A 14,053-nucleotide genomic window follows, 5' to 3' on the forward strand; every position below is an offset into this window, starting at 1 on the left:
TGCTCATTCATAGTGTTGAAAGAAATATGAGTTTATATAATGATATATCTTTTTTATAGAAGTAGAAATTTTGAATTATTGAGAATGAAGAATTATAAAACTGTTTCTTATATTAATCCTTTTAAAAAATTCTTTATTATGTTAAAATATATATAATGTGAAATATACCATTTTAACTATTTTTAAATGTATACTAGTGGCATGAAGTGCATTCTCTTTCTGTACAACTATCAGCTCCAGAATTTTTTTTTTTTTTTTTTGAGACGGAGTCTTGCTCTGCCGCCCAGGCTGGAGTGCAGTGGCCGGCTCTCAGCTCACTGCAAGCTCCGCCTCCCGGGTTCACGCCATTCTCCTGTCTCAGCCTCCCGATTAGCTGGGACTATAGGCGCCCGCCTCGTCGCCCGGCTAGTTTTTTGTATTTTTTAGTAGAGACGGGGTTTCACCGTATTAGCCAGGATGGTCTCGATCTCCTGACCTCGTGATCTGCCCGTCTCGGCCTCCCAAAGTGCTGGGATTACAGGCTTGAGCCACCGCGCCCGGCCTAGCTCCAGAATTTTTTATCATCCTAGACAGAAAGTCTGTACACAGACCTAAAAATAACCCCTATTCATTCTTCCCTCCAAACCCTAGTAACCACTATATTATTTTCTGTCTCTATTAATCTTTTTCTTTCATGTATATTATTTTTTGTGGGTTAAAATAGTATTGTTTGTTTCTTGTCTTATCTAATAAGTACATTCTTTTTAAAATTACTGATTTATATTTAGAGACACGGTCTCACTTTGTTGCCCAGGCTGGAGTGCAGTGGTTTAATCATAGTTTGCTATAACCTTGAACTCCTGGGCTCAAGCAATCCACTTGCCTCAGTCTCTCAAGTAGCTGAGTACATAGCCACACAATACCACACCCCACTAATTTTTGTATTTTTTGTAGAGACAGTGTCTCACTATGTTGCTCAGGCTGGTCTCAAAGTCTGGCCTCAGGTAGTCCACTGTCTTGGCCTCCCAAAGTGCTGGGGTTACAGGCCTGAGCCACTGCACCCTGCCATCAGGGGCTTTCAATAATTGTATTTTAAAGCTGGGCTTGGTGGCTCATGCCTGTAATCCCAGCACATTGGAAGGCCAAGGCCAAGGATAAGCTCATGCCTCTTATCCCAGCACTTTTGGAGGCTGAGGTGGGCGAATCATGAGGTCAGGAGATCAAGACCATCCTGGCCAACGTGATGAAACCCCATCTCTACTAAAATAAAAAAATTAACTGGGCATGGTGGCGTGCTCCTGTAGTCCCAGCTACTCAGGAGGCTGAGGCAGGAGAATTACTTGGACTCGGGAGTCAGAGGTTGCAGTGAGCTGAGATCATGCCACTGCATTCCAGCCTGGTGACAGAGTGAAACTCCATCTCTAAATAAATAAATAAAGAAATAACATTAAAATTTTTTTTTAATTTAGGTGAAGCCTGCAAATGTATACTCATGTGCATACACAAATTTAACTTACCAAAATATAAGTACGTATTTCTTTACTTCGCAAAAGTAATACATATACATTGTAGAAATTATATATACATCATAATATCACATGTAGGATAAATTGTATGTGTATTAGCGTAGGTATGTTGTTGAAAATTTAGAAAATACAGAGAAACAAAAGAAGAAAATAAATTCTACCATTCAAGGAATAACCACTGATAATATTTTGACATATATCCTACCATTCTTTTCATGTGTGTATTTTTTATTTTAACAAAATGGAATTGGGCCTGGTGCGGTGGCTCATGCCTATTGTTCCAGCACTTGAGGAAGCTGAGATGGGTGGATCACTTGAGGCCAGGAGTTTGAGAGTGGCCTGGCTAACATGGTGAAACTCTGTCTCTACTAAAATACAAAAAATTAGCCAGTAATGGCAGTGCATTCCTATAATCCCAGCTAGTTGGGAGGCTGAGGCACGAGAATTGCTTGAAGTTGGGAGGTGAAGGTTACAGCGAGCGGAGATTGAGCCACTGCACTCCTGTCTGGGTGCCAGAGTGAGACTGTCTCAAAAAAAATAAAACGAAAATGGAATTGTTTCTTTTAAGGTTTATCCATGTTGTAGTGTTTCTGTACTTCATTCATTTTTTGTTGTTGTTGTTGAGACAGAGTCTCACACTCTTGCCCAGGCTGGAGTGCAGTGGCGTGATCTCGGCTCACTGCAACCTCTGCCTCCTGGGTTCAAGTGATTCTCATGCCTCAGCCTCCTGAGTAGCTGGGATTACACGCGCCCACCACCATGCCCAGCTAATTTTGTATTTGTAGTAGAGACGGGGTTTCACCATGTTGGTCAGGCTGGTCTTGAACTCCTGACCTCAAGCAATCCACCCACCTCGGCCACCCAGAGTGCTGGGACTACAGGCGTGAGCCACTGCACCCGGCCAAGTAATGTCATTTTAAAGCTTTTAATTCTTATTGCTAAATTACCATCTGTAATGGTTGCATTAATTCTTATCTCTGTTAGCAGTATATAATTAAACCCTTGTTAAACATTCATTAAATCTCATGATTGAACCCTTACCAACATCACAACATTTGGCAACTTGACAGGTGAACAATGATGATAGCTTGTTTAATGTGCATGTTTTGGTTACTTTCTCATATATTTTTTGGAAAGTAGAACTCTTGTGTTTGTTGTCTGCGTCTTATTTTCTACAATGACTCCCTTTTGTTATTGATTTTTTAGGGTTCTTTTACAGCATGGGGCTGTAGTGCTTGAATCTTGTTCTATCACTTGCCAACTTTTGACCTTGGGCAAGTTTTTTAACCTCTTCAGACTTTCAGCAGAGATAATAATAGACTAGCTATGGATATGAAATGAAATCATACTTATATAGCATTAGCACAGTGATTCTCAAAGTGTGGTCCAAACCTTGAAATTCATTCAGGGTTTTTTTTTTTTTTCTTTTGAGACGGAATCTTGCTCTGTGGCCCAGATTGGAGTGCAGTGGCGTGACCTCAGCTCACTGCAACCTCCGTGTCCTGGTTCAAGCGATTCCCCTGCCTCAGCCTCTTGAGTAGTTGGGATTACAGGCACACGCCACTGTGCCCAGCTAATTTTGCATTTTTTAATAGAGATGGGGTTTCACCATGTTGGCCAAGCTGGTCTCAAACTCCTAACCTCAAGTGATTCACCCACCTCAGCCTCCCATAGAGCTGGGATTATAGGTGTGAGCCACCACGCTTGGCCTCATTCGGAGGTTTTGAGGTCAAAACTAATTTCATCATAATACTGAGATACTGAGATGTTTCTTCCCTTTTTCTTTTTTTTTTTTTTTTTCGAGATGTAGTCTTGCCGCCCAGGCTGGAGTACAGTGGCATGATCTTGGCTCACTACAACCTCCACTTTCAGAGTTGAAGTGATTCTCCTGTCTCAGCCTCCTGAGTTGCTGAGGCTAATAACCAACACCCTTAGCTAATTTTTTTGTATTTTTAGTAGAGACAGAGTTTCACCATGTTGGTCAGGCTAGTCTTGAACTCCTGACCTCAGATGATCCACCAGCCTTGGCCTGTTACTTGCCTTTTTAACTAACCCATCCCTCCTTTCCCTACTTATCTGAAATATTATAATAGTGTTGTGAAAAGGGCATAAGCTTTGGTTTTAGACTAACTTGGGTTTTAATCCTGACTGTCAGGATTAAAAATCTCTCAGCCTCAAAGTTTTCATCCATAAAATGAAGATAATACCTACCTCGCAATGGTGAATATGTGGCATGAGCTGCTATTATTGTTAGTAACAGTTATACTCTTATAGGTTGATTCTGGATTTTTGCTTCTATTTATTTGAGTCATGTCTGACTAGTCCTACAGTGTAATATAAATTGAATTGGATTTTATACCTTGTTATCTGTATTTAGTTTGCAGATGCTGAAGGTTACTTTGCTGCTTGCACAACAGATACAACTATGAACAGTTCTTTGGTAAGTGCTTCTTTTTTTGTCAGGAATGGAGAGGTGGGGTTGAGCCATGGTAGGAAAAACTGAAACAGTTTTGATGTTAGCAAATCTATGTTATAACATAGATATGGCTCAATATTGGGTGCCTATCATGAGGATTGTAATTTGGTACTTTTTTTCTCCTTAGGGATACCTGGGGCCTAGAGGTAAGCAATTTAGCTACCTCTGAAGAGAGAGGGGAAGGGGAAACTGGTTCAGGAGTGAAAAGAATAAAGGACAATCGTTTGTTACTAACCAACTTTTTTACTTCATGCACGTTATTGTTATCATTTAGAAACAAATATTTTTGACACTGAGACTATATAGGCAAATTATTTGTTTGTGTATTCCACAAATTTTTTACAGTGACAAATATGTGTTAAACACTTGTTCTAGGCTCTGAAGATACAGCTTTGTTCTAGTGTGTGAGTGTGTGCGTATTTGCGAGGGGACAGGTAATAAGCAAGTAAAGTAATTGACATAGTCACTTATTTTAAGCATTTATAATCTAGTTGGAGAGGTAGTATATAAAAATCTGGTTTTTTTTAGATGATCACTTAGGCACTTCTTCTTTTATTTTTTATTTTTAGAGACAGGGTCTTGCTCTGTTGCCTGGGATGGAGTACAGTGGCAGTGTTATGGCTCCTTGTAACTTTGAACTGCTGGGCTTAAACGATCCCCTTGTCTCAGCCTCCTAAATAGAAGCATACTCCACCACTAGCTTTTGATTTTTATTTTTTAGAAACATGGTCTTGCTGTGTTGCTCAGGGTGGCATCTCTGTAAAATGTATTTTTAATGATACTTGTTTTCTTTCCAAACATGGCATTTTATCTGAGAAAAATTGTAATTACTCTAAAATTTAATACCAATTTGTGAAGCACTAGCTTGGTGACCTGACTCCCAGAACAGTTTTCTTGTTTGCCTCTCTGTTTGTTAGAGCTACAGTGGCATGCAGAGTAGGTTAATAGGTACTGTGAAGAATTTTTTTTTCCTGGGATTTTAAGCATCAGTAACATAATTTAATATCATTTGTCTCTATCAGTACAGAAGACAGAGTTGAGAGGACAGCCTGCTCTTCTGACTACTCTTGTACTAATTCTTGCTATTATCTGTAAGATGGATATGTCAAATTGCTCTAGGCCAGATGCTATAGTGAAAACTTCAGTATAACAAAGAGATTATGTCTATTTCCAAACCTACTGTCACTTCATTTACTGAATATATACATTTTTTAATTGGTAGAGCTCTATACCAGGAGTTAAAAGAGACATCAAAGAAGTAAAAAAAGTTCTGTTAATTTTAAAGAATTAGCCTAGTTGGAGATTTGTACCTTAAATATAGATCATCTGAAGAACATTTGCAAAAACAGTTGAGGAATTTATAACTACCTGAAAATATGGACCTTTGGAGCATGGTTAGACAAACCTGGCTTTAATTCTTTTGTCTACTACCTGATTACTTTGTATCTCAGCTTTATTCTCTAAAATTATTAATATTATTATTATTTTGAGATGGAGTCTCGCTCTGTCACCCAGGCTGGAGTGCAGTGGCAGAATCTCAGCTCACTGCAATCTCCGCCTCCTGGTTTCAAGCGATTCTCCTGCCTCCACCTCATGAGTAGCTGGGATTACAGGCAGGCACACATCACCACGCTCAGCTAATTTTTGTATTTTAGTAGAGATGGGGTTTCACCATGTTGGCCAGGCTGCTCTCAAACTCCTGACATCAAGTGATCTGCCCGCCTCAGCCTCCCGAAGTTCTGGGATTACAGGCATGAACCACTGCACCGGCCATATTCTATAAAATTATTGTGAGGACTAATGAGAAATATATGTTTAACTGCTCTAGAGTTGGTACTCAATAGATAGTAAGAACTGGTACCTAGTAGCTATTTTGTGTAAAGGTCTTCAAGAATTTTAGTTAATATAAGAGGAGACAATTTAGTAAATATAAATACATACTATATACCTGGTTATCAGTTTGTTATCTGCCTTCCCTGTTAGACTGCATGATCACTGAGGAAGAGACTGCTTTTATTCACCCTTATATCCCCAGGATGTAGAACAGCATCTGACCTAGTAGGAGGTCAATAAGCATTTGTTAAATGAATGAAAAGGAATGAAAGATAATCTGTTAGCTGAGATAGAATCTGTTAGCTAAGAAAGAGATATGTTTTTATGACATTTAAATATTAGATATCATAATATGCCAATGCTGTTATATTACATTTCTAAACTGTAAACTGGATTCTTTTCTGTCATTGTACCTGTATGGATCTGTTGAGTTTCCTTTTTTAAGTCTTGAAAATTGCTGTTTAAACTTGGTGGTGAACAACCATGTTTTAGATGGTATTTATGTCTACGTACCATCCTTTTAAATTTTAACCAGTATATTAGCTTTTATATTTGTTGTTTATATTCTTTTCTGTTATATTCCAGAGTGAACCTCTGTATGTTCCTGTGAAATTCCATGATCTTCCAAGTGAAAAACCTGAGAGCACAAACATTGATACTGAAAAAAGTAAGCAAAACTTAGAAATGGGTAGGAAGTTTAGCTTTATTCAAGCCACTTCAGAACTTAGTGATGATGTGGGTTGACTGAAACACCTAGCAATTCTGCTCCATGTGGTGTTATCTCAGCCTAAAGTCTTCTAGAAGTTTGACTGGATTGTGAATCTAATATAGTATAATCATTTTTGTATTATTTCAACTGGAAATAATTTCCAAATACCAGAGATCTCTATGGTTTCATCATATATACGTATACACACATATACACACACGCATCACACGCATATATATATATATATATACTTTTTTAAACAAATAATATCCTCTTAAATATGCCCTCAAAGAGCCTAATAGCAAATTATGAGTTTTGCTGCTTCTGTGAATTTAGTAAAGAATGCCACCTTTAACATAAGGTGCAGTATTTATCCTTAATTTCCCTTGCGAGGAATAGACCTATAGAGAATTGTTCTGCGTGCTTGCCCAGGAAACGAATTCTCATAAATAGGTTATGCATGAGGAAAAATCCAAATAAAGTTTTACTAGAAATACTAAAATAGTAATCAACTAAAATCCTGAAATAGGCAGTTGTGTATATACAGTACACAATTGTAGAAACCTTGTTCGAATATTGGTCTCATTTTAAACCTTTTACAACATTTTTGCAGATGAAAACATTTTTCCTTTTAACTCTTTTAAGTGAACAAAGTTGTCTCAGGTAATGATATACCTCTGGTTTACTTTGACTGTCTTACTCTGATCATAGATGAACTTATACATTTATCAGTAAATTAAAACTTGTGACTTTTGTTGGAGAGGAATTATTTAATTTTTTCGTATTATGCTTTTCCTTTTAAGCCCCCAAAAAGTCTCGTGTGAGGTTCAGTAATATCATGGAGATTCGACAGCTTCCGTCAAGCCATGCATTGGAAGCAAAGTTGTCTCGAATGTCATATCCTGTGAAAGAACAAGAATCCATACTGAAAACTGTGGGGAAACTTACTGCAACTCAAGTAGCAAAAATTAGCTTTTTTTTTTGCTTTGTGGTAGGTCTTTTTATGATATGTTTGCATATGGTATTTGAAACTTGAATTTTAAGACAGTATATATACCAACAATATAGGATGGAAGTGTGAGACAGGTTGTTTAATCATGACTTTAAACTCTGCTGTTTGAGACCTGTAGGAAGTTAGGGTATCAAAATTAGTAAATGCTTGATATACCTCAAGGAGTTGGCATTCAATAAGTCCTATAACACTTCAGCTATTTATATATATGCACGAACTTTTGAACATACACAGTTTGGGAAGTTCTTCAGAATTTAGCATTGCCTCATGGTCAAAATTGTGAATAGAGTTATTTTCCACTGTGATATATGTATATACAAAGGTTAGTAAATATCCAGATAAGAGTTTACTGTATGCATTGATTTTTTTCAAATAAGTGTTTTGCAGTTTTATATTCATATAAATGAGGTTAAATATTATTTTGTCAAGTACTCGGTATATTTCTACAGAATTTCTGGTTGTATTATTTACAGTTTCTTACTTTTTTAAGATAGAAACTGAAAAATGTGCTTAACATTTCACATAGAATAATGATGGAGTAAACAAAGTATTGTTATTTTGTGCTAAGTTGGGATTAGAAACTTGTCTGAGTTAGTGAGAACTCCAACATGTAGAATTTAAAAAATGAATTTCTGTGCTATTTTATGTATACATCATTGGAAGTAGCCTGATCCAAGGTTTTTAAATATGAGCCTTTAAGATTCAAATTTATACCGAGCATCTTAAAACCCTAAATAATGAAATGCTAATATCAATGTTATTAGCCTGATTATAAAATTTTTTTAACGTCATGATTTTGCCTTTCATACTCATTAAATAGCCCATTTTTCTCCATTCCCTGGCTCTACTAATAACAGTATTCTTTATAGCAGATTTAAAGATATGTACAGATAATAGCCTTTTAAGAATTAATTTTGAAATTATAATAAAGTATACATAAAATACACCATTTTGATCATTTTTTCTTTTTTTTAAACGGAGTTTTGCTCTTGTTGCCCAGGCTGGGATGCAATGGCGCTATCTCGGCTCACTACAACCTCTGCCTCCTGGGTTCAAGCAATTCTCCTGCCTCAGCCCCCTGAGTAGCTGGGATTACAGGCATGTGCCACTACAGCCAGCTAATTTTGTGTTTTTAGTAGAGACGGGGTTTCTCCATGTTGGTCAGGCTGGTCTCGCACTCCCGACCTCAGGTGATCCCCCCTGCCTCAGCCTCCCGAAGTGTTGGGATTACAGGCATAAGCCACCACTCCCGGCCCTGATCATTTTTAAGTGTACAGTTAGTGGCATAAAGTACATTCACATTGTTGTGCAACCATCACCCCATCCATCCACAGAATTTTTATCTTATAAAACTGAGACTATCCGTTAAACAATAACTCTTCTTTCCCACCACCCCCAGCCCCTGGCAACCACTATTCTGTTTCTATTTCTGTTTCTATGGATTTGACTACTCATTAGTACCTCATGTTGAGTGGAATCATGCAGCATTTGTCTTTCTGAGACTGGTTTATTTCACTTAGCATAATGTCCTCCGGGTTCATCCAGGTTGTAACGTGTGTCAGAATTTCCTTTCTTTTGAAGGCAGAATAATATTTCATTGTACAGATACACCGTCTTTTGTTTATTCATTATTCTGTCAATAGATGCTTGGGTCACTTTGACCATAAATTGTCTTTGAAAAATAGCAAAATACATTGTGAAAGCAGAAAACTAACAGATAGTTTCAGTTTTATAAGATGAAAAAATCTGGCCAGGCGCGGTGGCTCACGGCCGTAATCCCAGCACTTTGGAAGGCTGAGGTGGGTGAATCACGAGGTGAAGAGATCAAGACCATCCTGGCCAACATGGTGAAAACCCGTCTCTACTAGAAATACAAAAATTAGCTGGGCGTGGTGGTACGCGCCTGTAGTCTCAGCTAGTCAGGAGGCTGAGGCAGGAGAATCGCTTGAACACAGGAGGCAGAGGTTGCAGTGAGCCGAGATTGCGCCATGCACTCCAGCCTGGGTGACTGAGCGAGACTCTGTCTCAAAAAAAAGAGAAAAAAATCCTGTGGATGGATGGGGTGATGGTTGCACAACAATGTGAATGCACTTTATGCCACTAACTGTACACTTAAACATGATCCAAATGGCCTATTTTATGTATATTATAATTTCAAAAAATAATTTTTAAAAACGCTGTTATCTGCACATACCTTTAAATCTGCTATAAAGACTAATGTTGTTACATAACAATTTACATAATACATTTCTCTCAGAGTTTTAAGTTAGGAAAAGTTTGCTTTTCCAAGGAAGGGAGATAGTTCCTTTTAACAGACAATAAGCTATGTAACTCAGGTTTTCCTATTGCCTCCCTGCCTTTTTGCCTACGGATGAGTTGTATGCTCGCCTGAAGTAGCTTTCTTCCTTTAAACTGAAGTTTCTGATATAATCATCACATTCCACAGCCAGCTCCCACTCCATTACCAATTTAATCTGGCTCTGATCTTTTTACTCTTTTTTTAATTTTCACCATATACAATTGGTCCTTGAACAACATGGGTCTGTGTTGCGCAGGTATGCTTACACACAGATTTTCATCTATCTCTGCCACACCTAAAACAGCAAGACCACTCCCTTCTCTTTCCCAGGCTTCTTACGCAACATGAAGATGACAAGGATGAAGACCTTTATGTGATGATTAATTTCTACTTAATGAGTAGTAAATATATTCTTTCTTATGATTTTCTTAATAGCATTTCTTTTCTCTAGCTTTCTTTATTATAAGCATATAGTATACACTACATATAACATACAAAATATCTGTTAATCATTACTTATGTTATTGGTAGGGTTTCCAGTCACCAGTAGTCTATCAGTAGCTACATTTTAGGGGAGTCAAAAGTTATAGCAGATTTTTTTTATTGCCTGAGGGTTGGTCCCCCAATCCCCATGTTGTTCAAGGGTCAACTATAGATGCTTTTATTACACATCTCCTTTGAAAACTGAGTAGCATATAATTAATACATTTTAGTCCTGCCTTACACTCATTTAAAACAAGCAGAGACCCCAACTAATAAAATAACATGAATATATGAGACTTTAAACTATTTTTATTACATATGTAAGTATCATACTGCAAATTCCAAAGATTTTCTTTTGATTTACCTAGCAGAATATTATTAATCAAGTTATCACTAAAATAAAGGCATTCCTTTGGGAAGTCAGAGGAATATAGTCCAGACATACAGTTTGTCCTCCAAATCCTTGAGTTCTGCCTCCTTGGATCCAACCAACTTCAGATCAAAAATAGTGAAGGTGAAAAAATAGAAGAACAGCAATACAACAATAAAAATAATAGAGATTAAAAAACAATAGCACAAAAACTGTTTACGTTGTTTTAGGTACAAGTAATCTAGAGATTATTTAAAGTATATGGGAGGATGTGTGTAGGTTGTATCCAAATGCCATTGCCATTTTATGTAAGGGACTTGAGCATCTTTGGATTTTGATACCTTTGGGGTTGGGGTCCTGGACCCAATCCCCTGCAGATACTGAGAGAAAACTTACCTTTTTAGAAATCTAGCTTAATAAAATGATAGGCTTTAGATAAGGTTAAGAGCAGTGCTGTTCAATAGAAATATAACATGAGCCTCAAATGCAGGCCACAAACATAGTTTTAAATTATCTAGTAGATGCATTTAAAAAAGGAAAAGGAAACAGATGTTATCAATTTCAATATTATATTTGTATTTAACCCACTATATGTAAAAATATTATTTCAACATGTTATTGATGTAAAAATTATTGATGAGATAGTTTGCATTTTTTTTTGTACTAAAATCTTCTAAACCCAGTATGCATTATACTTAAAGCACTTTTCAGTTCAGACCAGCCAATTTCAATTGCTCAGTAGCCATGAGTGGCTAGTGTCTAATGTACTGGACAGTGTAGATTAAAAGGAGTTAATGATTACTGTATTTACCAGTCTTCTTTGAATATCTTTTGTCTTACTAGGTTTTTTTTTTTTCTGTAAAATATAATTTAGGTGATACTGGCTTTATCAAGAATATCTCTTACTACATATCCAAAGTAAATGAAATCAGTGTCTCAAAGAGATGTCTGTCTGCACCTCAATGTTTATTTTACAGTATTCATCATAGACAAGATATGGGAACAACCTGAGTGTCTATCGATGGATGAATATATATAGTACATTTTCATGGCTGAACATAATGTAATATTATTCAGCTGTAAAAAGAAGGAAATCCTGCCATTTGCAACAACATGGACAAACCTGGAAGACATTATGCTAAATGAAATAAGCTAGGCATAGAATGTCAAATACTCACAAATATGATCTCACTTATGTATGTAGAATCTAAAATAGAAGCAAAGAGTAGAATGGTGGTTGCCAGAGAGTAGAATGGTAGGGAAATGGGGACGTGTTGGTCAAAGAGTACATAATTTCAATTATAAGATAAATAAGTTTTGGGAACTAATGTGTATGGAGACTTCAGATAACAGTACTATATTCTTGTAATTTGATAAGAGCAGATTCTTAAGTGTGTTCATCACATTTACACACAGAAAAATGGTAACTACTGGTGATGATGGATGTGCTAATTTGACTATAGTAATCAGTAGACAATGTTATGTATATATTAAATCATGTTATATACCTTGAACATACACAATTTTTGTCAAATATTAGTGTTTTATGACACTTTATAAATGAATTACTACTGATGAAATTATGAAATGTGTTAATTATTTGCTATAATTATTCATAAATTGTTGTCCTCAACTCTGAAATAATGAAGGCAGACGTTGTATGGACAATTTTTATTGGAGGATGGTTGAGATGGGTCTTTTTTTGTGATGAGGGTGCCGTGGAAACAATAGCCAGAGAATGGTGTTTGGTGAGAGGTAGAGAATGGAAAGGTTATTCTGGAAAGAGTTCACAGCTAGTGAAGGATTCTTATGATTCTTGAATGCTTCTTATCTAAGTGATCTGTTTTTATTTATTTACCTTGCATTAGCATAGACCAGTGAGGTTGTTTGGAAAACGAGGACAATATTTAAGTATAAAAATAGTAAGAGAAGTGGGTCAAGAAAGCTAATAATCACTCTGAGCCTTTTCTGTTCATGGAGAAAACCTTTGACAGATAAGATTAAGGGCTGAGTCTTCTTTTCTAGCATTTCATCTGCACGCAGATTGTGGCTTCTCTTGCCATATATGTTTGATATTGCCCATCAATTGTTACCTCTTTTTATCTAGATAGGCATGTGAAATTATCTAGGAAATCAAAGGATTGCAGATGGAATCAGAACCACATTGCCATAATTTCATTCTGGCTTTAGCCTTGAGTACAGTATAGACTGAATGAAGACTACGAGGCTCTCAGCCATCTGCTGCCTTCTGATAGCGCTCTACAATCATGTGTCTCTACGCTTCTTTGCCGTGTGAATACTAGTGTAATACTACTCAGCCACAAGCTCTGAGAGAGATAGAGAGATGTTCCTGTCTTAATAGAGATAAGTCATTTAGTGGGATAACTCTTCGAGTCAACCAGTGTAAGTAGCAGAGACACCAAAAACAATTAGTCTAGCCGTTAGTTTACTTTACTTGACCCAGCAATCCACCTCTTAGTATATGCTTTGGTGACACTCATGTACTTATGTACCAGGTGGCAGGCATGTACTAGAATTAAGATATTCATAGTTGCATTGTTTCAGATAGTAAAAAAGTGTTATCCACAAAAAATGGATGAATTATCAGTGAAAATTACTGAACTTTGGACACACACACATCCTGCCAGCCTTCATCAAAAAAAGTATTATTTCCCTTTTTTTTTTTTTTGAACTGGAGTCTCGCTCTGTTGCCCAGGCTGGAGTGCCGTGGTACGATCTCAGCTCACTGCAAGCTCCGCCTCCTGGGTTCACACATTCTCCTGCCTCAGCCTCCTGAGTAGCTGGGACTACAGGCGCCCGCCACCTCGCCTGGCTAATTTTTTGTATTTTTAGTAGAGAGGGGTTTCACCGTGTTAGCCAGGATGGTCTCGACCTCCTGACCTCGTGATCCGCCGGTCTCGGCCTCCCAAAGTGCTGGGATTACAGGCGTGACCCACCGCACCTGGCCAAAAGTATTATTTCTTATTCTCCATGCTAACCTAGATAAGTGGAAGAGAAGAAAGAATTTTTTTTTAAAAAGTCCTGATAGCTGGAAAGCTTCCTTCACTGTATCCAAAGTTATGAGAACTCTTTGGGTTGTGTCTCCAAACTGAGATTCAAAAAAGCAATCACAATTAACTAGTAAATTAACAATTTTCATAGGACATGTCTAAATTTCCAAATGCAACCTTTTATTTTTCAATCCAGCTAGCTGGCTAGGACCATCCATATCCACGCATATCATCTGGTTTCATAGATTTCTCATGATGCTGTATTCATCTGTACCTATTCTAATGTCGGAGAATTTTCCCAAATTTAAATAGATTTAGATAAACTTCACAGAGTATCAGCAGTTCTTAGATAAAG

General features: G+C 37.2%; 1 protein-coding gene across 2 annotated transcripts in view; it reads left to right on the top strand.

Annotated features, from left to right (window-relative positions):
• SLC35F5 (solute carrier family 35 member F5) overlaps positions 1-14,053 on the top strand; it is a 46,788-nt gene that overhangs the window by 7,199 nt on the left and 25,536 nt on the right. For both annotated transcript variants that reach the window (XM_017854732.1, XM_017854733.1), the window contains exons 5-7: positions 3,883-3,945; positions 6,400-6,481; positions 7,327-7,514. In XM_017854732.1, coding sequence (XP_017710221.1) covers positions 3,883-3,945; positions 6,400-6,481; positions 7,327-7,514 — 333 coding nt within the window. The remainder of the gene's footprint in view (positions 1-3,882; positions 3,946-6,399; positions 6,482-7,326; positions 7,515-14,053) is intronic.

The sequence above is a fragment of the Rhinopithecus bieti genome, unplaced genomic scaffold (assembly GCF_001698545.2).
Source record: "Rhinopithecus bieti isolate Rb0 unplaced genomic scaffold, ASM169854v2 scaffold_37914, whole genome shotgun sequence".
Lineage (NCBI taxonomy): Eukaryota > Metazoa > Chordata > Mammalia > Primates > Cercopithecidae > Rhinopithecus > Rhinopithecus bieti.